The 23,148-nt window shown below is 42.9% G+C and overlaps 1 protein-coding gene across 1 annotated transcript in view; it reads left to right on the top strand.

Annotated features, from left to right (window-relative positions):
- Positions 1-20,632, top strand: part of FGD1 (FYVE, RhoGEF and PH domain containing 1) — a 57,732-nt gene extending 37,100 nt beyond the window's left edge. Inside the window, exons 2-18 of the mRNA XM_015822128.1 lie at positions 251-424; positions 1,482-1,656; positions 3,123-3,582; positions 4,102-4,191; positions 4,518-4,666; positions 7,576-7,732; positions 8,310-8,448; positions 9,387-9,445; positions 11,969-12,115; positions 12,238-12,330; positions 13,506-13,585; positions 13,933-13,963; positions 14,807-14,896; positions 15,766-15,891; positions 18,024-18,182; positions 19,543-19,686; positions 20,293-20,632. Coding sequence (XP_015677614.1) covers positions 251-424; positions 1,482-1,656; positions 3,123-3,582; positions 4,102-4,191; positions 4,518-4,666; positions 7,576-7,732; positions 8,310-8,448; positions 9,387-9,445; positions 11,969-12,115; positions 12,238-12,330; positions 13,506-13,585; positions 13,933-13,963; positions 14,807-14,896; positions 15,766-15,891; positions 18,024-18,182; positions 19,543-19,686; positions 20,293-20,544 — 2,525 coding nt within the window. The 3' untranslated portion in view covers positions 20,545-20,632. The remainder of the gene's footprint in view (positions 1-250; positions 425-1,481; positions 1,657-3,122; positions 3,583-4,101; positions 4,192-4,517; positions 4,667-7,575; positions 7,733-8,309; positions 8,449-9,386; positions 9,446-11,968; positions 12,116-12,237; positions 12,331-13,505; positions 13,586-13,932; positions 13,964-14,806; positions 14,897-15,765; positions 15,892-18,023; positions 18,183-19,542; positions 19,687-20,292) is intronic.
- Positions 20,633-23,148: the final 2,516 nt, after the last annotated feature.

Genomic DNA, 23,148 nt, shown 5'->3' with positions numbered 1-23,148 from the left:
ATCTCAAGAGAGCCATCATATCAGTCTTTATGATCAACTGATATTTCAGTTGTGCAAACTAATGCTATAAAGTCATTATTGTGCTTTTCAATTTAGGAAGTTAACCATCTAGAGAATTTTATTTCTAGAGGGTTTTTTTTCTCACTTACATTGGCTTTATTCCAGGCTTCTCCTCTTTGAATGTATAAGAACAGACTGCACGAGAATTGGTTTTAATAAACTGTCTATCTCAATTCTGTTTCCTTTCTAGGTCCCATTCAGCCCCACCGACTCCTGGTCAAAAGCCTCTCTTCAGAACCCAGCCCTGAACATCGCTCACCAGAAGCCCCCCAACGACTCATCTCAGATCCAGGACCTGACCACAACGAAGAAGAAATTGCCAAACTCCGACCACTCAAGCGTCCCCCAGGACCAAAGCCACAAGGTATAAATGGAGCTTCCCCAACCGGTCCCCATAAGTCTATTGTCTTTGGCATGCTAGCTTTGAATTATGGGAGCTGAGATCAAATGCATCCAAAACATATTGGGGTTGAGATGGTTTCCCTACTTCCTCCTTGAGCCCATGATTAAGATGCTCCTTATGGAATTTGCCGTGCATGCTGCTGGAGAAGAAAGCTGGCTGTTGGTGCCTTTCTAGTTATGGACTCCAGAGCCCAGAATTCACCCACCACACTTGAGGTTGCCGTGCAAGGCTCCTCCTGCAAGGCTTCGCCCAGGCCTGCAGGAGGTCTTCAGAATTTCTGCTAAACAGTAACCTTTAGCATGATGATCAAAGGGGGGAAATTAATTACAAGATACAGGAGGGCAAATTTTCATAGTTGCATTGAACAAATTTATTTTAATTAAAATTACACATAAGTTAATTTAGATCAGATTGAATGTTTACTCTGATTTCATCCCATTTCGTTCTCCGGGACTCATTTTCTTTTTGGAATGCAGTCCCTGGCATCCCAATGAAAGGTCAGCTGGAGCCCTTGGCTGCTTGAATTTGCATATCCTTCTAGAGCAGGGGTAGGCAACCTTGGCTCTTTTATGACTCGTGGACTTCAACTCCCAGAATTCCTGAGCCAGCTATGTTCTAGAGCATGGGTGTCAAACTCGATCACGTCATGTGATATATCGTGACGTATGGTGACATTTTTTCCCTTTGTGGAGCCAGGGTGGACATGGCCTGTGCATGATGCATCCAGCCCAGGGCTGCCAGCAACACTTTTCCAACCAGCATTGATATAAAAAGCTGCTTATGCTAAAATCTAACTTGGGGTACATGCTGGGCCTTTTCAGTATAATGGAGTTCAGAGTCCAGGCTCTTTGCTCTGGAACAGGGGAGTTAGAAGTAGTTTCAATGCTGGGGTGGGATGGGCAGCGTGGATGAGATGATAAAAAATGCCAACTTACGGAAGCAGTCCTTTTGTTGGTTGCTTCTGTTAGTAAAATGTGTCGAGTCTGTTTTAAAAGAACAATTCCACTTCCTTTTCCAGTTCCTCCCAAGCCAGCTTATCTGCAGAATAGCCAGCCCCCACGGTTTCCTGAATCGATCCCCCCACCGCCATCACGACCCCTCCCAGCCGACCCCCGCCTGGGCCGCAGCCCTCTGCCAAAAGATGGAGTGGGCTACTCATCTGCCGTCTCCTGCCTCATTGAGAAGTTTGAAAGGTACGTGCTTGACTAGCATGTGAGACCCAGTTTCTCATCTGTAGCTGAGTTGGAGGAGACACACGCACACGCACACGCACACACACCTAATTGTAGAGGAAGCATGATTTGTACTCTTGAAGATGTAAAGTAGGACCACTTGGCATCATTAATTAATGGGAGGTTTCTACTGGCTTGGGATATATTGAAATGATAACTAGCACAAAGCCCTTTGTTAAATGACAGAGAAAACAATAAAGGTTAATTCTACTCAAGATTGGTTAGATATAATACCCATATTGAAGGCACTTGGAGGCGTTGCCCGTGGTACAATTCAGAAAAAGATTTTAAACGTCTGTGTTCTTCCCAGTCTTGAATAGAGCTGACATCCATGTATTTAAATGGTTCTCTTGGCTGGCTTTCTTTTTTTAATTCATCTACCAATTCTTTTATGATGGTGGATTGTGTGATTCTGCTCTCCTTGGCATCATACGAACAGCCAGGTTCATGCTGAGATAGTTTGGGGTGTATGGGAGGTTGCAATAGCAGCTTGAAGGTAAACACTGCGTTCTACCACGTTTGAGGTGTCCTGAGTTTGTGTGAGAAAGATCTGGAGTATGAGAACCTTGATTTTAGGTTGGATTGTTATGGATGATACAATGATACCACATATGTTAGCCTTTTGGCTGTTGTCTGTGTCAGAAGATTTTTAAAAAAGGGTAGATGAATAGTTGGCCTAATCATGTGTGCAAATAAGTATTCTATTTTTAGACCAATGCTGTTAGTACAGGTAGTCCTCAACTTACAACTGTTCATTTAGTGACCGTTCAAAGTTATAACGGCACTGAAAAAAGTGACTTATGTCCATTTTTCACACTTAACAACTGTTGCGGCATCCTCATGGTCACATGATCAAACTTTAGACACTTGGCCAGTGGTTCATATTTATGACGGTTGCAGTGTCCCAGGGTCACGTGATCCGCTTTTGCGACCTTCTGACAAGCAAAGTCAGTGGGGGAAGCCAGATTCATTCAACAGCCATGTCACTAACTTAACAACTGCGGTGATTCACTAAACAACTGTGGCAAGAAAGATAGTAAAACGGGTCAAAACTCACTTCAATTTTGGGCTCAATTGTGGTCGTAACTTGAGGACTACCTGTACGTTGGGCATGAATTCACTAGAACAGGGATAGGCAACCTTAGCTCTTTTATGACTCGTGGACTTCAACTCCCAGAATTCCTGAGACAGCATGGCTCAGCTTGGAAACCTCTCCCTTTCCCCTCAGCATGGCTGGCTCAGGAACTCTGGGAGTTGAAGTCCACGAGTCATAAAAGCCAAGGTTCCTACCCCTGCACTAGAAGATTCTACTTACTTTTCGAGGAGAGGTGGAACCCTAGCAAATCTTGCCTGTGTTGGTACTTCATCCAGCATCTGTTCTTCATTTCCTCCTTGGCTTTCCAACTGTGTGGTTGTGTTTCTCTTAGGGAACCTATAATCCTGACATCTGAACAGACTCCCTCGCCGTGTCCCAGCCCAGACCTCCAAGCCCTAGAGATAAATTCTATGGAACCCTCGCTAGATCGTCCAGCTTCATTGGAATCGGCAGAACTGTCTCACAAGCTCCTGGACCTCCTGGCACTGGAAGGAGGGCAAGCGGCTGCAGGAAATGCTGTCTGCTTGCCACCTCACGATGGTGGGAAACTGGCAAACCGGGACAGCGGCATTGACAGCATCAGTTCACCATCTAACAGTGAGGAGATTTGCTTTGGGCCTGAGGAAGGTACAGGGGAGGGTGCCGGACCACTGGCACCTCCAAGCATCATCAAACGCAGCTCAACTCGTGATTCTGAGGGGGACAGTGACATGGATGATGGCAGTGGGGATGAGGCTGAGCTGCTCTCTGACCTTCCACCTCCACAGACAGAGAAGCTGGATTCTGATGAGGTAAAGGGCTGGGATTCCTATCCCAGGTTTACTAGAATAGCCTTTTCTCCAATGCTTCCTTCCGAGCCTGTATTTTTGTCTCCTGCTTCATATGATATTTTTGATTATGCTTTGGTATATATGAAGCCTTTCTAGGAATAGGGAAGTCCTCCCACAGCAGCCATTTTTAGAAGTTTGCTCACAACCCGCTCACACAATTCCCATGGCATCCCTGGCTTCAAGAGATTGCCTGCTATTGGTTTATATTCACTCACGGAATATAAAAGTGTGTATAATCCATTTTGGTGCCTGTGAGAACTGAATGAAAGGATGAGTACAGCATATTTTTGTACAACCATTGTTCACTTGTAATAATTGGAAAGCTGCTTGAATGCAAGGGGCAAAGAAATAGCTGAGAAATGGAGAAAATCCTGTGGTTGGTTTTCTTAGTACAACCTAATATATGAAAAAGAAATTGGAATTTAGTTCATTCCCCACAGCCGAGTGGTTTTCAGTTGATCTTTTTCTCTTTCTCAAAAGATGACGGTTCCACAAAAAGTCTTCCGAATTGCCAACGAACTTCTCCGAACAGAAAAGGCATATGTATCTCGCCTGTATCTATTGGACCAGGTAATAAGAGTGATGTCTAGTATCCAAAATTACTAGAGCATGTGCAGTTTTTAAATGGAAACTTGAGGCAAGCACAGCATCATTTCTGTAAGTCATGCCAGTTGAGGAAATTAGCAGAATGGGTTAGATACTGCAGGAACTGTGGGCTGCCCCCGTCTCTCTCCATAAGATTCCATCTTACGAGCTGTTAAGGGCTGTACAATAGATATTTAGCTTTAGAAGATAAAGAGTGGGGTAGGGTTTGAGTAGGCCTCTGCCAATCACTGGTTTTGCAGAAAGTCGCCAAGAGGGAGGGCAGACTATTTTAAGTGTGCCCTGTCTCATAGGTCTTCTGTGCCCGTCTGATGGAGGAAGCACGCTGCCGAAACTCTTTCCCAGCTGATGTGGTGATGGGCATTTTTTCCAACATCTGTTCCATCTACTGTTTCCACCAGCAGTTCCTGCTCCCAGAATTAGAGAAACGGATGGAAGAATGGTGAGGATTGGGCTAGCATGGTGTGTGTGTGTGTGTGTGTATAGCAGTACCGTTCTGGTTTTCTTCATATGTCTATATTGATTTATTTTTTGTAGCATGCCCTTGAGGTAAAAATTTTACCTGCTTTGAAAGAATTCCAACAGTTTGCCAAAAGAGTTATTGCATTATATTTGGGGGAAAAGGAGGTGTGTTTGTAACTAAAGTGTGTTTTCTTCAGTTATTTGAGTGATCTTAGATTGCTAATATGAAATATCCTGTATGATTCAATCGAGGCTTCTATATGAGGACTTCTTGGCAGCTCCACACTTCCATGAGCTTGCCGCATCAGCTGTTTTTCAAGAACTCGGCCATTTATTTCTGGCTCAAGTGTGGTATATTTGAAGCCAATGTAAAACTTGTCTTTCTTCGAAATGAGGTACCTCTGTGGAACTTGTGAGCAGTCTTGATTTTCACAACAAACCCCCATGTTGGTATTACAAATTCAGTAGAAAAGGATAGTCTCTTGATCATTTTCAAACTACTTTTGAGTGGAAACTCTAGAAATGTGTAAGTTCCTATATAGGTAAAAAAGACTTCAGAGGTCATTTAATCCAGCTTCTTGCTCAGTGCAGAACCTGTAATATAAGACCCCTGAAATGACCATCTAGACTCAGCAGAAAAGAATTCACCATCTCCCAAGACAAGTTGTTCCAGATATTTCAGTTGGGATCCTTTATTTCATTGCTGTAGAGTGAGGCTCTCAAGTATTCTCTTGTCTCCTGCCCCTCATCTGCCAGCACCAGCACTGCCTTGTCTTTTTCTAAGGCAGTGGTTCTCAACCTGTGGGTCGGGACCCCATTTGGGGTCGATCGACCATTTCATGGGGGTCGCCAAGCAAGGCTGTCCGCCATTTTTTTTGTCCATTTTTTTTGTCCATTTTTTCCCCTTTTCCGGCGGGTGCCTTACCTCCCTTGAGCTGGGCCAGCTGGTGGTCGGCCTGCTCCGTCTCTGCCGCTTGCCAGCTACGCCTCGGCCGGCGCAGGGGGCGGAACCACGCATGCGCGGCGCTCCCGGGCAGGGAAAGTCCTGGACTTACGACCGGTTGGGTAGTCCTCGACTTACGACCGGTTTAGTCCTCGACTTATGACCGCTTTAGTCCTCGACTTACGACCGGTTGGGGTCGCAGCATTAAAAAGGTTGAGAACCACTGTTCTAAGGTATTAAATTGTTGAGCTTGATGCTTCCTGACTTTGTCTTCTTTTTGAATGTTTATGCTTCACCTCCTTTGCCTTTTGTGACAATTCCTGCTTTATCTAGATAGCTCATCTTTTTCAACTTAGTATCCTCCAGCAATTTCCAAAATAACCTGCCAGCATATAATCCATGGTCAACCGTCTTGTATCACAGGGAAGGGTTCTTGTCTCTTAGACATAACTTTGAACTGATCATCTCTAAATCTTCATTTTTGGTGGTTTTTAAATGTAACCTGTTGTGGATTCACAAGTTATATTTGCTGTGGAACTTTTCTGCTGTCTTTTCCTGTTGTTCAATTTCTTCTATTAATGTAGGCGGCTGAACTAGATACCAATAATGCCGTAGGTACTACGGCACTGCTGCAGCAGAGGAAATAAAAGCTGTTTGATAATATGCTTGTGTGGGGTTTGGAGCAGAGGCACCTGAGGCCAGAAAAGGATCTGTCCCCTGATTCATATTAAATAAGAGAATAACAGAAATAACAGAGTTGGCTATACCTGTCCAGTTCTGGGATCCTGACTTGTCGCTCCTTTCAGAAAACAGGATTGTAATTTTACCCCAAAATAAAAAGTAAACCAAACCAAAACTGTTTTTTTGGTCCTGAAGAAATAAGCTGGGTACCAGATTAGGTGATATGCTAAAGAACCCATTTCTGGTTAGCTTTGCTTCTTGTTCTAGTGGGAAGAATTGAGTGGGTACAAAAAGGTGTAATAATAATGCTCATTTGCAATAATCCAGGCTCTCCAGTGTACAGGTACAGTACTGCTTTATTTTTCCATGTAGATGCAGCCATAACTTTTAAACCAGCATTTTCCAAACATGGCATCTTTATGATGTGTGGACTTCAACTCCCAGAACGTTGTGGAATTCTGGAAGTTGGAAGTCCACACATCTGCAAATCTGCCATGTTTGAATAATTAAGTACTTAAGTCATCTTTATCCTAATCCAGGAATTGCAGAAATTAAAAAAGATGTCTGATCCAAGTCTTCCAAATGTTTCCCTTTTTCTTAAATATTTCTTAAATATTTCTCTGTAAATCTGCAAATCTAAAGCTTAACTGAAATGTTCATTTTATGTTTCTTATTTTTGTAATGTGTCTACCATGGTCCCAATGTTTTGAAAGACTTCGTCCCCCCGGGTATACCTGTCTCCCTTTTAGCATTTTGTAAAACTGTGAAAGCATCTTTATCTCATCATAGTTTTAGCTACAATTAATTGTGCATATTTATCTAGAGTAGTGTGGTTGTTCTCTTTTTAAAAAAAATAATTTGTTTAACTGTGGGGCAGGTCACAAATATTATAATAAAAAGAAGGCTTTCATCTTTATTTTTTTTTAGATCAGAAGGCTTGAGAATTATGAATCTCCCTAATGTTAGTATTCTTGAGTTCTAATGAACAATTATTTACTGTAACTTACTTTCCATTTAAATTTGTAGTCAAATTCTCCCTTTGATGGGAAAGTACTGAACAAAGTCATTTGTAGAGTTTTACAGAAGACACTAAACTGTGGTTTCACAAACCAGAATGATTTAATTAGTTATACTGCAAATAAGAAATCAGCATATTTTAGCTGGTATTTTATGTGCAACAGAACCTGTGAGTGAAGAATCTCCTCTTAGCCTTGGTTCTATGTTTCTTTTCCCTTCCTATATCTCATTATTTCTTTTTTTCCCAGGGACCAACACCCACGAATTGGGGATATCTTGCAAAAGCTGGCTCCCTTTCTCAAGATGTATGGCGAGTATGTGAAGAATTTCGACCGTGCCATGGAACTGGTAAACACCTGGATGGAGCGCTCAACACAGTTCAAGGGCATTATCCATGAAATACAGGTTGGTCACCTGCGTTTTCTTTAGACTTTGTTGCAACAATACGCCTCTCCTTCCTTCCCCCTCCCCAACCCCCTCCCCCCCCAGCAAAACCTACTAGTTGAAGCAATCTAGGGAATGGACACAATCCCGTTCCCATTTTAACGTGGCACCATGTCTCCTACTGAATATTGAAAGAATATTATATGCTGAGGAGTAACTTTGCTTGATTTATGTGCCCCCCAAGAAAAGAAGCAAAACTTGGTGGGATGGGTGGGGGATTATTTCACTACATCCATCCTCCTCCGAGTATTGTACAGCATAAATAAGGAGGTGGATTGGGAAGCCATTGCTTAGCAATGAGGATTTGACAGAACAGTCCAGATTTCCCTTTGTGGCCCAAAATCCAGACAAACTCTGTGCCTACGGAAGGATTTATTGGGAAAGAGCAAATCCTCATGGATCTCCTGGGATGTTTGACTCACTCTTACGAATGCTGCCTTTAGTTCCCTGGGTCTCAGTTCCCTGCAAGGGCAGGCAAAATTTTGCCTTTGGAGAACTGCCAGGCAGACAGTTCTCTTGAGACCACTCTCTGTTGCAGCGGGAAGAGCTATGTGGGAACCTGACCCTGCAGCATCACATGCTGGAACCGGTCCAGAGAATCCCTCGCTACGAGCTGCTTCTGAAGGACTATCTCCTGAAACTGCCCCAGGACTCGCCTGACTGCAAGGATGCCCAAAGTGAGTGCAGTTCTCAGGGGATAGTAAGGAGAAGGACAGGGCAGTGGGTAAGGCAGTATCTTAGTCACAGCAAGCACGGGAGGGGAAATAGAATGCGACATAAATGCATTATTGGCTCCTGGGTCATTAGGAGCTATTTCTTGCCCCCCCCATAACCATTTGGATCTCTTGGGTCAGTCAGTAACATCTGAAAGAAGTGCCAGACCAAGGCAAGCCAGGTTCAGAATTCATTATACTCAAACAGTGGTCAGTTGGCTAGCCACAATGGCAGCTCTCCACTCCATTGGGACTCCGCAATGTGGTGAGGGTCAGGCTACTTTCCGGATCCACAAAAGGTGCCCCTTCTTTCTCCCCCTTCCAATGAAATTATTTCCATTTCAAGAAATCTTACGTTTACAAAGCTTATGAGAGTTGGGTTGTGTTGTTTTTTTTTTTTAAATGCCTCCGTTGTTAAGTGAATCACTGCCGTTGATAAGTTAGTGACATGGTTGTTAAGCGAATCTGGCTTCCCCATTGACTTTGCTTGTCAGAAGGATGCGAAATGGGATTCCCATGACTTTGGGACACAGCAACCGTCGTAAATATGAACTCGATGACACGCGTTTGAATTTTGATCACATGATCGTGGGGATGTTGCAAAGGTCGTAACTGAAATATGGTCATAAGTCGCTTTTTTCAGTGGCCTTGTAACTTTGAACGGTCACTCAATGAACTATTGTAAGTCAAGGACTACCTGTACTAACCTAGCCATCCATCCTAGCTGTCAGCCCGCTTGAGAGGAATCCTTCAGATCCCACTATGCATGCCTTTTGCTTGAAAGATGGTTATAAACTGGGGTATAGTCTGTGTTTCTACTTTAATTGGAGCTTCTCTGTGGAGTAAGGCCAATAAAGTAATGTTGATTCTCTTTTTTTTTTTTTACTCCTCCTCTTACATAGAATCCCTGGAACTTATTGCAACTGCTGCAGAACATTCAAATGCCGCCATCCGCAAAATGGTAAGAGCGAGCAGAATGATAGTTATCAAAGAGCACCTGCCTGGATTTTCCTGTCTTTAGAAGTAGGAGTGCATTGGGGAATGGATTCAAACTAGATCCTGAGGAGAGACTATACCTATGAATGGAGTTGACATTTCCTCAGATCTCTAGGCCCAGTTCAGAGGCAGTTTTAATTAAGTATGATGTTCATCACATAATTTCTCTTGGCCACATTGCTGCCTACTATGGAGAAGATCCTAGTGGATAGTAGGGGAAAAGCATCAGGAAGGAGCTGGTGTTAAAGACTTCTAGCCAAGGATATGGAGAAATTATGTTGGATATGGTGCTTGGCTAAATGAACAAAGGGTCTGATCTGACATGGAACCGTGTACTGTATTATGTTCTGTGTAATCAATTACACAGGCCTTCTGCCTCCATCTCCATCTGTATACATACAGATCAACATCCATAGCAGGGATTTGTGTCTTTATTAGTACCCCAGAAAATGCTACTCTCAAATCCTCTCCTCTCACTATTCTCATCCCTGCCTCTAAATAGGCTCTGTTCCCAAGTCTCTTTACCTCCGTACTGGTCAGTTCAGTTTTTTGCATGGAAGGTTATTTCAGTAGCTTTTTAGAATCAAATTCCGTATACTGCTGGATATGGTTTGTTTTTATCAAGTCAGATGTCTTCCTGGCTCAATTTAGGCTCTATCTAAAATTTCAGCCAGATAATTTCCCCCTAAATCAGTGATGGCGAACCTTTTAGAGACCGAGTGCCCAAAAACTGGCCCCGCCCCCCCCCCCACCGCATAGGTTCGCCACCACTGCCCTACATGTTCCTTTCTAAACTGGACAGGCTATAATTGAAGCTGGGATAATCTGCATTCAAAGCATGTTCTCTGTTTTCTCTTAGATAACAGAGTAATTATATGAGTGAGGTTGTAGTAGACATAGAAATCCCATAAACCAAGTCTCTTTCCTAAAATCTTTTGACTTCTCTTTTAGACCACTTTAAAACGGACCCTGAGGTTAAACTGTACCATATTGGATTGTCCATTTGTTTTAATTGCTTTAGTCAACAGAAATAAAAAATTTGAAAAATGCAAAATAAAAAGAAACAAAAGCATCTTATGATGTACAATAAAAAGCTCCAGCATTAAATTTTGACAACACAGATTAATATTGATGAGTTTGTGGTGGAAAGAGCCAGTTTTAAGGATATAATCAATCCAAGGATGTAAATTTGGGGTCCAGTTCCATCATAAAAAATGCATCTTTATTGTTGTGCCCCATGTTTGGTAAATCCAGAGCTCCTCGTTTACTGATAATTTCCATATGTTTGGAATGCAGTTCAAAATCACATTCACATATTTTATTCTTCCCCAAACTATGTGTCCATGTTAGAGTCTGCTTTAGCTTATTGCTTGAAAGTTTGCCATCTCAATTTTAAGACTAATAACACAACCAGCACTGAATATAAATATTCAGCTTGCTACCAAATATCACTTACCTTTTGCTCCCAATGGACAATTTTTAAATTGTAAGATCCTTCAGCATAAGAACTGCTTTTTTGCACATAGGGCCCGAATATTTATCCTACTTAATTGTTCAGTCAGAATGGGTAATCTGGCCTTCAATTAGACAGGCAGAAAGTATGAAAAGTTTCTTGCGTACAAGTAAAATAGAGCTTGACAGCTGCAGGCAGTGTTGAATTACAGAACTCTGGTCCCCTTGATCAAGATACTTATTATTTTTAGAAGACTCTGAGGAATGAGTTACTGGGAGTGAACCCAGGCTTCTTTAATAAAAAAAAAATCCTTATAATTCAGACCCTGACAAACTGGTATATCAAGTAAGATGGATACTGTGTCAATTATAATTAATAAAAAAAAATCCTTTGAAAAGCACAAGTTGTTTTCTATGCGCTGTTTTCCATGAGTTCTTACCTATTGGGGCATGTCTTTAATTGTCGAGCTTGTCAGTTGGCAGCCCAGGTTCAAGAGCTGAGCACCGTGCCAATGGAGTGAACTGCCCACCTAGCAGTTTGAAAGCATGCCAATGCGAGTAGATTAAGAGGTACCACTTTGGTGGGAAAGTAACAGCATTTGGCATGCTGGCCACATGACCACGGAAATTGTCTTTGGACAATGCTGGCTCCCTTGGCCAAGAAGCAGAGATGAGCATCACACTGTAGATTCAGACACAACCGACATGGAAACCTTTACCTCGACCTATTACCTCCAGATTACCATTCATCTCAATGGCCAAGTTCTGTTTTGGATTTGGATTTCCTACCCAAGTTGCATAATGTGTCACAGGTGGGGAACCAGTGGGTGCTCCAGATGATCCAGAATTATAACTCTCAGTGGACCACGACTGATCATTACGGACGTGAGGCTGGAAGGGAATTTATAGTTCAACAATATCTGGAAGGTTTCCCAAATTGTCCTTCATACTGTATTATTTCTTTCAACACAACAGAGTTGTGTGTAGCAACTTCAAAGACATGCTTTACTATACCTGGCTATATCTTTTCTTCTAGGAAAGAATGCACTCACTGTTGAAAGTGTACGAGCTGCTTGGAGGTGAGGAAGACATAGTCAATCCCACCAATGAACTCATCAAGGAAGGGCACATCCTGAAGCTTTCTGCTAAGAATGGTACCACCCAAGACCGCTACCTGATCTTGGTGAGAGGCAGTGTGTGTGGGACTCTCCACCCACACTGTTGGTTTGGCTTTTAACTATCAATCTTGGAGAGTCAGGAACGATCTCTGCTTCTTATTGCTATTTCTTTTCTTTTTTCGTCCAGTTCAACGACCGATTGCTTTACTGTGTGCCAAAACTGCGTCTCATAGGCCAGAAATTTGGAGTCCGTGCTCGCATAGATGTGGAAGGAATGGAGGTAAAGAAAGAAGAAGCAGTGGGAGAACTAGATAAAGATTCACAAGTAAACCGTTTGACTCACCTTCACCTTTTTTGGAATACGAATGGGGAAATATTGATTAGCACATGCAGTACAAAGAGAGGCAGAGGAGTGGATTCCCTACTCCTTTTTAGTTCTACTAGGTCAGTGATGGCGAACCTTTTAGAGACCGAGTGCGCAAAAAACTGGCCCTGCCCCCGCTCCACCCCCCTGCCCCGCCTGCCCACAGGACCACTCACCGCTCCAGGGCCCGCCGCAGATCGCCCAGGCAGCCCAGCAGCGCTATGGCAGCCACACCCTCTGCCCGCACGCGCCCTGCAGCATCAACTGTGTGTGATGGGGCGTGAGGGCAGAGTCTTGTCTACGCTGCCTGGCTGCCATGTCCTTGGCTGCGCTGCTCCGTGTGGGCCACGCTTGAGGGCGACTCTCCTTCAGGGGGGCTGCTGGAGAGGAGGGGGCCGCGGGGGGAGGCGAGGCTGGGGCGACGGCGCGCGTGCCCACAGAGAGGGCGCCAAGTGCCGCCTCTGGCACCCGTGCCATAGGTTCGCCACCACTGGACTAGGTTCTTGAATGGAAAAGAAATTCAGCCTCTTAAAAAATAATGGCCGAATGATTAGATAGCAGTAAAACACAACATAAAATAAAACGGGACAGAGTAACTTGGCTACATGTTTATTTTATTTTCTGATTCAAATAATGAGATTATATTCTAAATTAGTATTTGAAGAAAATCTGAATGGTTTTCAGAACATTGTGGTTTAGTCAGCGCAGCCAGTGGTTGAAGTGCTGGACTGAACTTGAACCTCGTGGAGGGCCCCATGGAGAACCTGGGTCAGTCTCTATCTTTCAATTTAAGCTGTCTCACAAAGTTGCTTTTGTGAGACTAAAGGCAACTTATGTGCATTGCCCCAGGTTCCTTAGAGGAAAGATTGGATAGAATGGCAAATAAATGAATGAGAGATAAATACTTTAAGTAAATAAACTGATCGTGATTGTGGGAGCCAGTTTTTCAAAGCATGGCCACAAAGATTTCAAAGTTAGCTGTCACGCGTTCAGATATGCATCGGGGAATGGTAGTTGCCTGTGGCAAGGCAGTTGAGGAAAGGTCAACTTGCCTGTGTGAACCAACCTTGTGCCTCTTCTCTTCTATGCAGTTAAAAGAGACCAGCAGCCTCAATGTGCCTCGGACCTTCCTTGTATCAGGGAAGCAGCGATCCTTAGAGCTTCAGGCCAGGTACAGGTGGAAAACTTAAGTCTCTCCTATTTTCTTTTCTCAAAGTAAACGAATTGCCTTCTATTGAGCAACTCATCTTTGTGACTCAGTGATTCTCCTTTTCTGCTCCTTTTCCTTTGAATCCCATCAGTAGGAGTTCCATAATTCTCACATCTTAGTTCTCCTTGCTCTTCCTTCATCGTCACATCCCAAATCAGACTAATTGGTCAATCCTCCCATCAAGAGAGTACAACATGCATACGTATATATATCCCACTACTGTACTCTTTTTTTTTTTTTTTTTGAGATGAACCATGTTATTACCGCAGCTAAAATGCCTTGGGAAAACAATGATCTTTCTCTTTTAGGACTGAAGAAGAGAAAAGAGACTGGATCCAGGTAATTCAATATTGCTGCTCAAGCTATGTATATTGCTGTATTTGTTGTTACTTATTAAACAAATTTATATAGCTACCCAATTTACACATAGTGATTTATTTGTATGAACCAGTAAGAAAACGAAGAGTTCAGATACTGTTACAACTACGTCACCTCTCACAAAGTTCAAATCCATGTCTTTTTAAGCTTAGAAGAAGGGGGAGGAGAGAGATTTCTCTTGATTAGCAGATGACTGGGAATCATTCTAGATACACGTTTCTCCATTTCAACAATTTTAATGTGTGTGAACTTCAATTTCCAGAATTTCCCAGCCAGCAGGTATTAAAGTCCACATACCTTAAAGTTGCAGAGGTTGAAAAACACTGTCTAGATTATTTTAGAGTGGATGAGTTTCTTAGGTCCAGCAGATGTTGGGAGGGACATTTGATCAAAATGGGGTGAGATAATCCTGTCCCAAATTAATTTTTTGAAGATCTATGGTGGCCCTGTATAGACTACTTTCAAGCAATGCAGATTCAGAGCATTGGGCATGTATCCATGAAGATCATGTGCATTATCATGCACCTTAGTATGTGACAGACCTTGCACCTGCACTCATGTCTGTTCCGTTTCTTACAACAACAACAAGAAGCCAAAAGTAGAGATAAATGAGATATTGTTGCTTGCATCATAAACCATGATGTGCCAGACAGACTCTGGGTAGATGGCTGTGTACCTAGGAACTCATTAAACGTGGTTTTATCCTTGCTTCACTGAAAAGGGCTGGGCTTGTTTCTTTTCCCAGATCTGCTCTTTCCTTCCTCCTTCCATTTTGTAATCAAAGATATATCATTAAATCTATAGGCAATACAGGCTACAATTCAGAAACACGAACAGACGCTGGAAATGTTCAAGCAGCTTGCCAGTGAAGATGAAACGCCGCCTAATTCACCAGTGAGTCGCAGTTGTATGTGTGTCAGGGAGAGCTAGAGTGAAAGAGAGAAGGAGTATGCACCCGGATTTCTGATGAAACAAGCAAAAATTTACTGCTGCAGTGTGTCAGTGTATATGTCAAAGTGTCTCAGCTGAGAGATATTTGTAAGATTGGCTGTAGCCAGTATGCAAATTAATTAAAAGGCAAAAAACTGCAACAATTCATTAGAATTATGTGAAAATAAAAATGGCATTGTGCAATCTGTGTACCTTTCTGCTAATCAGCAAGACTTCTCTTAATTTTGCAAAACTAGTTCTGTCTTTTTTTGGTTATTCCTCTGGGAGTGTTTTCCAACCTTGGCAATTTTCAGGTGTGTAAACTTCAACTCAGTTTCCTTCAATGGCCAGGCTGGCTGTGGAATTCTGGAGCTTGAAATCTAAATGTTGGAAATTCCCAAGGTTGGGAAACAGTGCTCTAGAACAGGGGTGTCAACCTCGCCACGTCACATGACATGTCGCAACATATCACAACTTTTTTCTCCTTGCTTCCACGTTGACGCATCCGGCCCGCAGGCCGGCAGTTTGACACCCCTGCTCTAGAGTATGAAATTTTACCAGGTATTGTTTCTATACATTTTTTAAAGACATATTTGTGCTGTTGCTAGGAACTGCAAGGTTGCGTTCTTTTTAATTGAAGTTTCCTGAGAATTTGGATTAGTCTCCGAGCCAATGTTATATTTGCCAGTGTGGCATCTCCTCCCTCTTTGTAACTTTAAATATACCGATATTAGCTTTTTGGTTGAGCACTGAAATATACATTAACTTTTTTAATATGAGTAGGTTTGTTTTAATGCTATCCCTCCCTCCTCTGCCCCTGTCCGACTTTGCAGGGCTGTGAGTTGGGCCGAAGAGCACCCACGCCAATCCGGGAAAAAGAGGTGACTTTGTGTATGCAATGCAAAGAGCCCTTCAACGCTCTCACCAAACGGAGGCATCATTGCCGAGCCTGTGGCCATGTGAGTGATTTTCCCTTCAAATTATATCTCTCCACACCCTAATCCCCTCTTCCCAGTTTCCTCTGTGGAGAGAGAGGCAAGGTACAGCTATCAACTTTGCATTAAGCTGTGTTAATGAGCTACTTCAGTCTTGTCTCCCAGGATGCTTGTTGTTTTTAGTGCTGACCATGAAGCTTTTCCGTCTGATTTGTCTGCTCTGGGGTGTGTGTCAGCCATTGTTACAGGAGACTTAGATCCATCCACTATTACATAGCCCAAGTTACCATACAGGATTAGTAAAATTGAAGAGAGGGTTGGTACAAATGTTACCTTGAGTTCTTTGGCAACCTAGTAAATTTGGAGAGTTCTGAGCTATTTACAACTTATCCAATTTTGTGATAACATAAAAGCAGCAAAACTTGGAGCAAGAAGTTCTGTGTGTTTTGTTTTCTTCCCAGAGAGGACCTTCCATCATTCATTCATTCATTCATTCATTCATTCATTCATTCATTCATTTTATTTGCCGCAGCCCCTGCAGACTCCTAGGATACATGCCACAAAAAAGTACAAAACAACCTAACAAAGTACTCTAGTCTAGACATTCCAAACTATTGACCTGATGCACTGCTGAATGTGTGTCTCCTCTGTTTCAATCAGTGTACCAGAACAAGAATGGACCCAACTCTGTTCTATATGGAGTGATCCCCTGCCCATGGGATTAGATACTGTCCAGTGATCTTGGGAAAGGACTACTGGTCATGTGAAATGGATATGTTCAAAAGTGTCAAATATTCAGCATAGATCTATAAAAGCACAAGCAGAGATCTCTGAGGACTACTCATTGCAAGGAAATTAAGTAGAAAATGTTCAGTCAGTAATCAGTACAGATAAAGAACAATAAATTTAAATTCTAAAAGATTAACCATCAGATTAAAACACTAGCCCGTCAATAAAAAAGTATATTTGCCCCCAGTTGATCTTCATTGTCATTTAGAATATGGCAACACTATACATGATATGAGTTTTCTTATCTGACAGAAGGAAGAGAGTGAGAATGTTTTCACTTTGTCCTACAAATGGTGTCAGTAAAGGAGAAATAGGGATTAGCTGATTGCCCCTATAATCAGGGCAAATAGCAAATGGTCTCAACAGCACCTTTGCCACAAGGCCAAGTTGTTTTAGACAGAGAGACTATGGTAAATCTCTTACTAAAACCTGTAGAAGACAGCCTATCTAGGCGACTGATCCAACTCCTGTCCAGTGTCGTGATTCCATGCCAGCCTGTGTTCCCAACAGCTGAGTCTGGGGAATCTGAGGAGAAGGTGGAGGAGGCATTTGAAGGGCCATCAGGGTCAGAGGGAGGCTCTGATGAATTACAAGACTCACGGTTTGATTAAGAGCCTGGGCCCTCCAGTAGTGTTCCTGATGAAGCTCAGCTGTGTGGGGAGAATGAGTCAGACTTGGAGGATTCACACCTGATGGACATGATGATTGATGCTTGTAGACGCCGGCAATTAGCGAGAGCAGATCAGCAGCAGTCAATACGACAACTCCAGGGGGGGAGGAGAAGGCACTGAGAGGCAACGCCTTGGGACTGCTGTATAAAAAGGGAAGGTGTGGGCGATGCTGGTTCCTGAAGGCAACTGTTGCAAAGTACTTCATGGGATCATGTTCTGTTAGTATTGCCGGTGACTACTTTTCTGTTTGCATCGTGTTTTGTGTGGACAATTTCCTCCATTTGGATTGTGTTTTACTGCTTTTGTTTCTGGACTATTTGGCAGGTTGGTTACCCATATTAAAAGGGGTTTGTTTTGTTTTGAGTCTCCAGCCTATTTTCTCAACAGGGGTTTGGTCCTTGTGCCTTTAACAAGGCCAGCTATAGGCTGGGATAGAACATCCTGGTGCATGGTGACAGAGAAGCAGCAGCCAGAAATTCAGCCATCAGCCATCAAGTAGCCATCTTAACCCTTATCTGAAGAGATCTGCTTCCCAGCATTGTTCCAAGATTGAAGAACAGACTGAAATCCTTTCTTGCCAGCCCACCTGAGCATGGGAGAGAAGAGCAGTTGAAGGGTCCAGTATGGAAGAAGCCTAAAACTTCCTCTAGATGATTTTGGGTGCCTATCACCACTGATGTAAGTTTTCTCCTGCAGGTTGTCTGTGGAAAATGCTCAGAGTTCCGGGCCCGCTTGGTGTATGACAACAACCGGCCAAACCGTGTCTGCACTGACTGTTACTCCACGCTTCATGGCTCCCCTGGCAGCCCTGTGCCCCATCCCAACACCCCCCAACGCCGAAAATCCATTCTGGAGGTAAGAGTAGTTCTTATATCTTTGTAGATAACAAAGTGTTTTCTTCGGACCAGCTATCTGCTGGATTTCTTTGATAGGACACTCTAGAGGGAATTTTCTTTCTTTAAATCTATTTCTTGCAGCTCTTTGTGCAAATTTTCTTTAGCCTTATGTTCCTTGCCACATTTTCCCCACCAATACAATGTCTGTAGGATCCCCTTGAAGCTCCGATAAGCTTTATTGGCAAAAATATACAAGGATTCAGAAGATCCGAAAGTGCACATCTTCTTTTCCACACAATTCTCACATCGTAAGACACTGCACCCTGAAATGGAGAACAAACATATTTGCTTATTAGTGGATGAAAAGAGAAGATGTGTATTGGTATCAGGCTTGTAAAAATACAGAAAACTGAAACAGTATGTTATTAGATATGTATATTTTAGAAATTTTACTGATTAAATAGTCTTTCAAATTCAAAATGTGAAAGACTATCTGGATGTGGCCCAAGCACTGATGCCAGGTACTCAATAATAACTCTGAAGGTTTTTTTTGTCTCTGTTGCCTGAGATGTTTTTGAAGGATTCCAGAGAGTAACCTTGAACTTTGTTTTATATGGAGAGTTCCAGCAGGAGCAATGGCAACAGAGCAGAGCAAAGTATGGGAAATCTTACAGTCTCTCTCTGTCTCTCTCTCTCTGTCTCTCTCTCTCTCTCTCAAACTCCTTCCCTTCCCCATCCCTCATTTTTCTCTTCGATTTGCCTGCTTCTCATTAGCTTGTCCTATTTCTTACTCTTTCCAATTAGAAACTTATGCTTGAACATAGTGTTATTGTAGACATATGTCTTGCCTTTGACTGACCAATTGGAATAGATATAAGCCATTTCTATATTTACAAAACGCTATTGCTTTAACAGGTTTTGAAAATGCTAGTCTTGTCAATCTGTCTGTCTCTATGTATGGCAGATTAGGTTGGTATCTCTCTATAAATTCTGTGGCTGAATGTAGTCTGAAACTTGGTTGTCTACCATTCAAGCCAAATGGTGAGGAACTTGTGACTTCCTGGCATTGCTGAACCACAACTCCCAGCAGCTCCACAAGCATGGTCAAATACCATGGGATATCGGGAGCTGTAATTCAGCAGCAGTAGCAGATGAGGAAGAGAAATCAGATTTCCCATCTATGCTCTAATTCAGAGGTGGGGAAACTATGGCCCCTTTATGACTTGCTGGCTCAGGAATTCTGGGAGTTGTAGTCCACAAGTCATGAAGGGGCCATAGTTCCCCGCCTCTGCTCTAATTGCTAGATTTCATACATTTATGGTGTAGCACATGAAGCAGAGATCTTGGTGGGTAATACTTACCTTTCTGCTCTTCTGCAGAAACAAGCCTCGGTGGTGGCAGAGAATAGTGTGATCTGCAGTTTCTTGCACTACATGGAGAAAGGAGGGAAGGCTTGGCACAAAGGCTGGTTTGTCATCCCTGAAAATGAACCTCTGGTGTTATACATCTATGGAGCTCCACAGGTATGGGAGTGCCTCTCTGCCCCTCTGCCATCTACTTTTGATTCCTTGCTTTAACCTAACCTGAGAGACAGCAATACACCTCCTTTTGTGTAAGAATGGCAACTCCATTCCAGGGTTTAGAGTAAGAATCCTAGTCACACATTTTAAGGTGCAGGCGGGCAACACGCAAGGATTGCACTTCCTTCCTTTTTAATAGCCACAAAGTGCACAGCAATGACAACAGGGATGCCATCTTTGGGGAGGTCAGTTCAGTTGGGGACACGGGGTAAGCATCGAAAAGGCCTATAGTGCATCTATTTTGCTAATAGCTTATTTGGGTGCTGCCTCTTGGAATTATGGGGTTGAAAGGCTGTTGAATGATAATGGGGCTCTGAGGCTTCAAAAAAAAGGGCTGCATTCGGGTCTTCTCCTGACTTCAAGGGTGTCTCATGTCACCTTCGGATAAAAATCGGCTGTCAAAAGCCAATGGGCTCATCTGATATGAATGCTCAGTTAGTTTTGAATCCCTTTGGGAGAAGATGAGCCTAAGTCAGAAGGTCAATTGATCTCGGCTCACCAGGCCAGTTGGTAACCACTCGTTGTGCTTCCTGCTCTGTCATCCTACAGGATGTAAAAGCCCTGCGCTCGATGCCTCTGATTGGATTTGAAGTCAGCCTTCCTGAGCCCAGCGAACGGGTGGACCGACGCCATGCCTTCCGGATCAGCCAGAGCCATCTGTGTTGGTATTTCAGCCCCGAGACTGAGGAGCTGCGGCAGCGATGGATGGAAGTGTTGAGCAGGGCAGGCCGCGGAGAAGAAGCGAAGACTCCACCTTCAATTCTGGAGGCCGATGAGGATACAGAAGCAGAGAGAACCTAGGCATGGGCCTGAGGAACTGGGAGAAATGGACTCTGCCCACATGGGGACCTTACTCACTATTCTCTGACCAGTATACTTGAAACTATTTTTCCTTCTTCCTCTTTCCGTCTAGCACTTTCTCAGTTCTTTTTGTCAGCATCTGCCATAGCCATCTGACCTGTCCTCGGCCAATGATGTTCTCTGCCATACCCCAGCCATAGGGATAAAGCACATGCACTGAGATTTGCTCCAGGCCAGTTCTTCCCACACCATAGCATGCAGTATCCCACATACCCCCTCCAGCTTAGTTCCTTTCATGTTCTCTTTTATGCATGGAAAAACTGATTTGAGAAAGTGATTTCTTCTTTAAGAATGTGCTTCCCCCTTCTTTACCTCTTGGACCAAGATCTGTTCTTCCAATCCCCCACTGCTTATTTAGCACTTACTGAACTCCAGTAATTTGGGAAGACAAAAATGGGGGAGCGTCCTTTCTCAAGTATCTGTTTGCCTCTTGTTTTGATAACTTATTCCTCTAATTCCCCATCTCTGTTTGAGATTGTGTAGGATGTTTCAGTCTGCTGCAGATTTAATAGGTAGGCAATCTTCCATTGTAACTTGAAGCCATTCTACCAGTCTTGATTTTTGTGCCAAATGGGAGTAAATCTGGGTTGGGTTAGATTGAGGGAAGAAAAAAAAAGATTGTCTTTACTTTTGTACAGCTTCTCTCTTGAGGATAAGTTCTTCCTCATCACAAGAACTCATGAGTTGGATACATCCCCTTATTAATTTCCTGTTACAACTTTGTGGAATCCGAAGACTGATTTCAGTTCCACTGAACTCAAGCTATAAAACCCTCCAGGTACCAGTTGGATAACACCCAGTTTTCTAATTTGGCCCTTTTTTTCAATTAAATTGAACGGCAAAAAGAGAACTGTCGTTTTCTACTATTAACGGATCATCAGGTGGGCACTTGTGTCCTTCTGTGTATATTGTTGGACTGGATCTCCTATCATTTTCCATCACGTGGCCATACTGTCAAGAACTGATGGAAGTTGACTCTGGAGGGTCATATCTTACCTACTACTGATCTAAAATGTCATCTTTTTGAGGAACATGGAGCATAGACATGCTAAGGGAGAAAGTTTCTACGGTGAACAGTAGAGATGCTAGAGACTACATGCATTAAATTGGAATACAACTAAGAGTTCGAAAGTCCAGAGATTTCAAATCTCATTCATTTCAGCTTCAGCATTTCACCCCAACTTATTTAACAAGTCTATGCCTCCAGTGGCTTGTGAACTCTCAATAATGGGGCTGGGCAAGATTAGACTTCTTGGGTCAAAGGAAGGTGCAGAAAGTTCTCAAACATATCAGAAAACCTCCATTCAAGTGGCCCATGGGAGAGACTGGGGAATGCTTGAGAATATATTTTCATCTTGGAATTCTTTTAAGGGTTAGTGAAATACAGACTAGGGCCAAATTGCTGGATAGACTGCCGAAGTCCTGGCTTAAGAGCTGCAAATATTAGAATATGGTGCTAGTGCAGTATTAATTTCTCCATTAAATGTAAATGTAGTCCTCAACTTACAAATGCTAAATGAGACAGTTGTTAAGTGACTTTTGTCCCATTTTACCACCTTTCTTACCACAGATGTTAAGTGAATCATTGCAGTTAATTTACTAACATGGTTGTTAAGTGAATCTGGCTTCTCCATTAACTTTGCTTGTCAGAAGGTTGCAAAAGGTGATCACATGACCCCGGGACATGGCAACCATCATAAATATGAGTTGATTGCCAAGTGTCTTAATGTTGATCACACGGCCATGGGGATGCTGCAATGGTCGTGTGAAAAACAGTCATGTCACTTTTTCAGTGCCATTGTAACTTCAAACGATCATTAAATGAACTGTTGTAAGTCGAGGACTAACTGTACAAGCAAAAGCAGCCTTTCTCAATAACCAAATTCAGAGCACGCAAAGTTGCTTATAGCCGTGGTAGCGCAGTGGTTAAAATGCACTATTGCAGGCTCCAACTGCCTACTGCCAGGAGTTCGATTCTGGCCGACTCAAGGTTGATTCGGCCTTCCATCCTTCTGAGGTTGATAAAATGAGGACCCAGATTGTTGCTGACACTGTAAGGGCTGTACAGAGGGCTGTAAAGCACTGTGAAGCGGTATATAAGTCTAAGTGCTATTGCTATTTGGTTTTCATAACACTGCTCAAAAAAAGGAAAAATATTAGTGACGTATGTATTGATTTGCAATTTTAGAACCACTTTATGCTGTTTTTCAAGAGCCAATCTCCAGCATCAAATACCCAGGAAAGTACTGTCCCCGATAGCAATGAAGGCATTCCATTCGTAAATAATGTGAAATTCCCAGCTGGCTTAAAATGGATCACTTCTGGTCTAGGTAACAAGAGATATATATGTGCATGAGATTCCATACAAAGTGTGGTTATTACAATAGGATGAAGTAATCTTCTTTCCTTGAAACTAAATGCAGGTGCTTCCTCTCCTTGATACAATGCACTTAAAATGGTTTTAACATTTTAGAACTCTTTTGAGCCTTATTGGATGATCTTGGAAGTTCTTAAAATTCCCCCAACGTATCCCTCTCCTTTCCT

The sequence above is a fragment of the Protobothrops mucrosquamatus genome, unplaced genomic scaffold (assembly GCF_001527695.2).
Source record: "Protobothrops mucrosquamatus isolate PMUCROS unplaced genomic scaffold, P.Mucros_1.0 scaffold1471, whole genome shotgun sequence".
Lineage (NCBI taxonomy): Eukaryota > Metazoa > Chordata > Lepidosauria > Squamata > Viperidae > Protobothrops > Protobothrops mucrosquamatus.
This window is presented reverse-complemented; position numbering and strand designations above follow the sequence as displayed.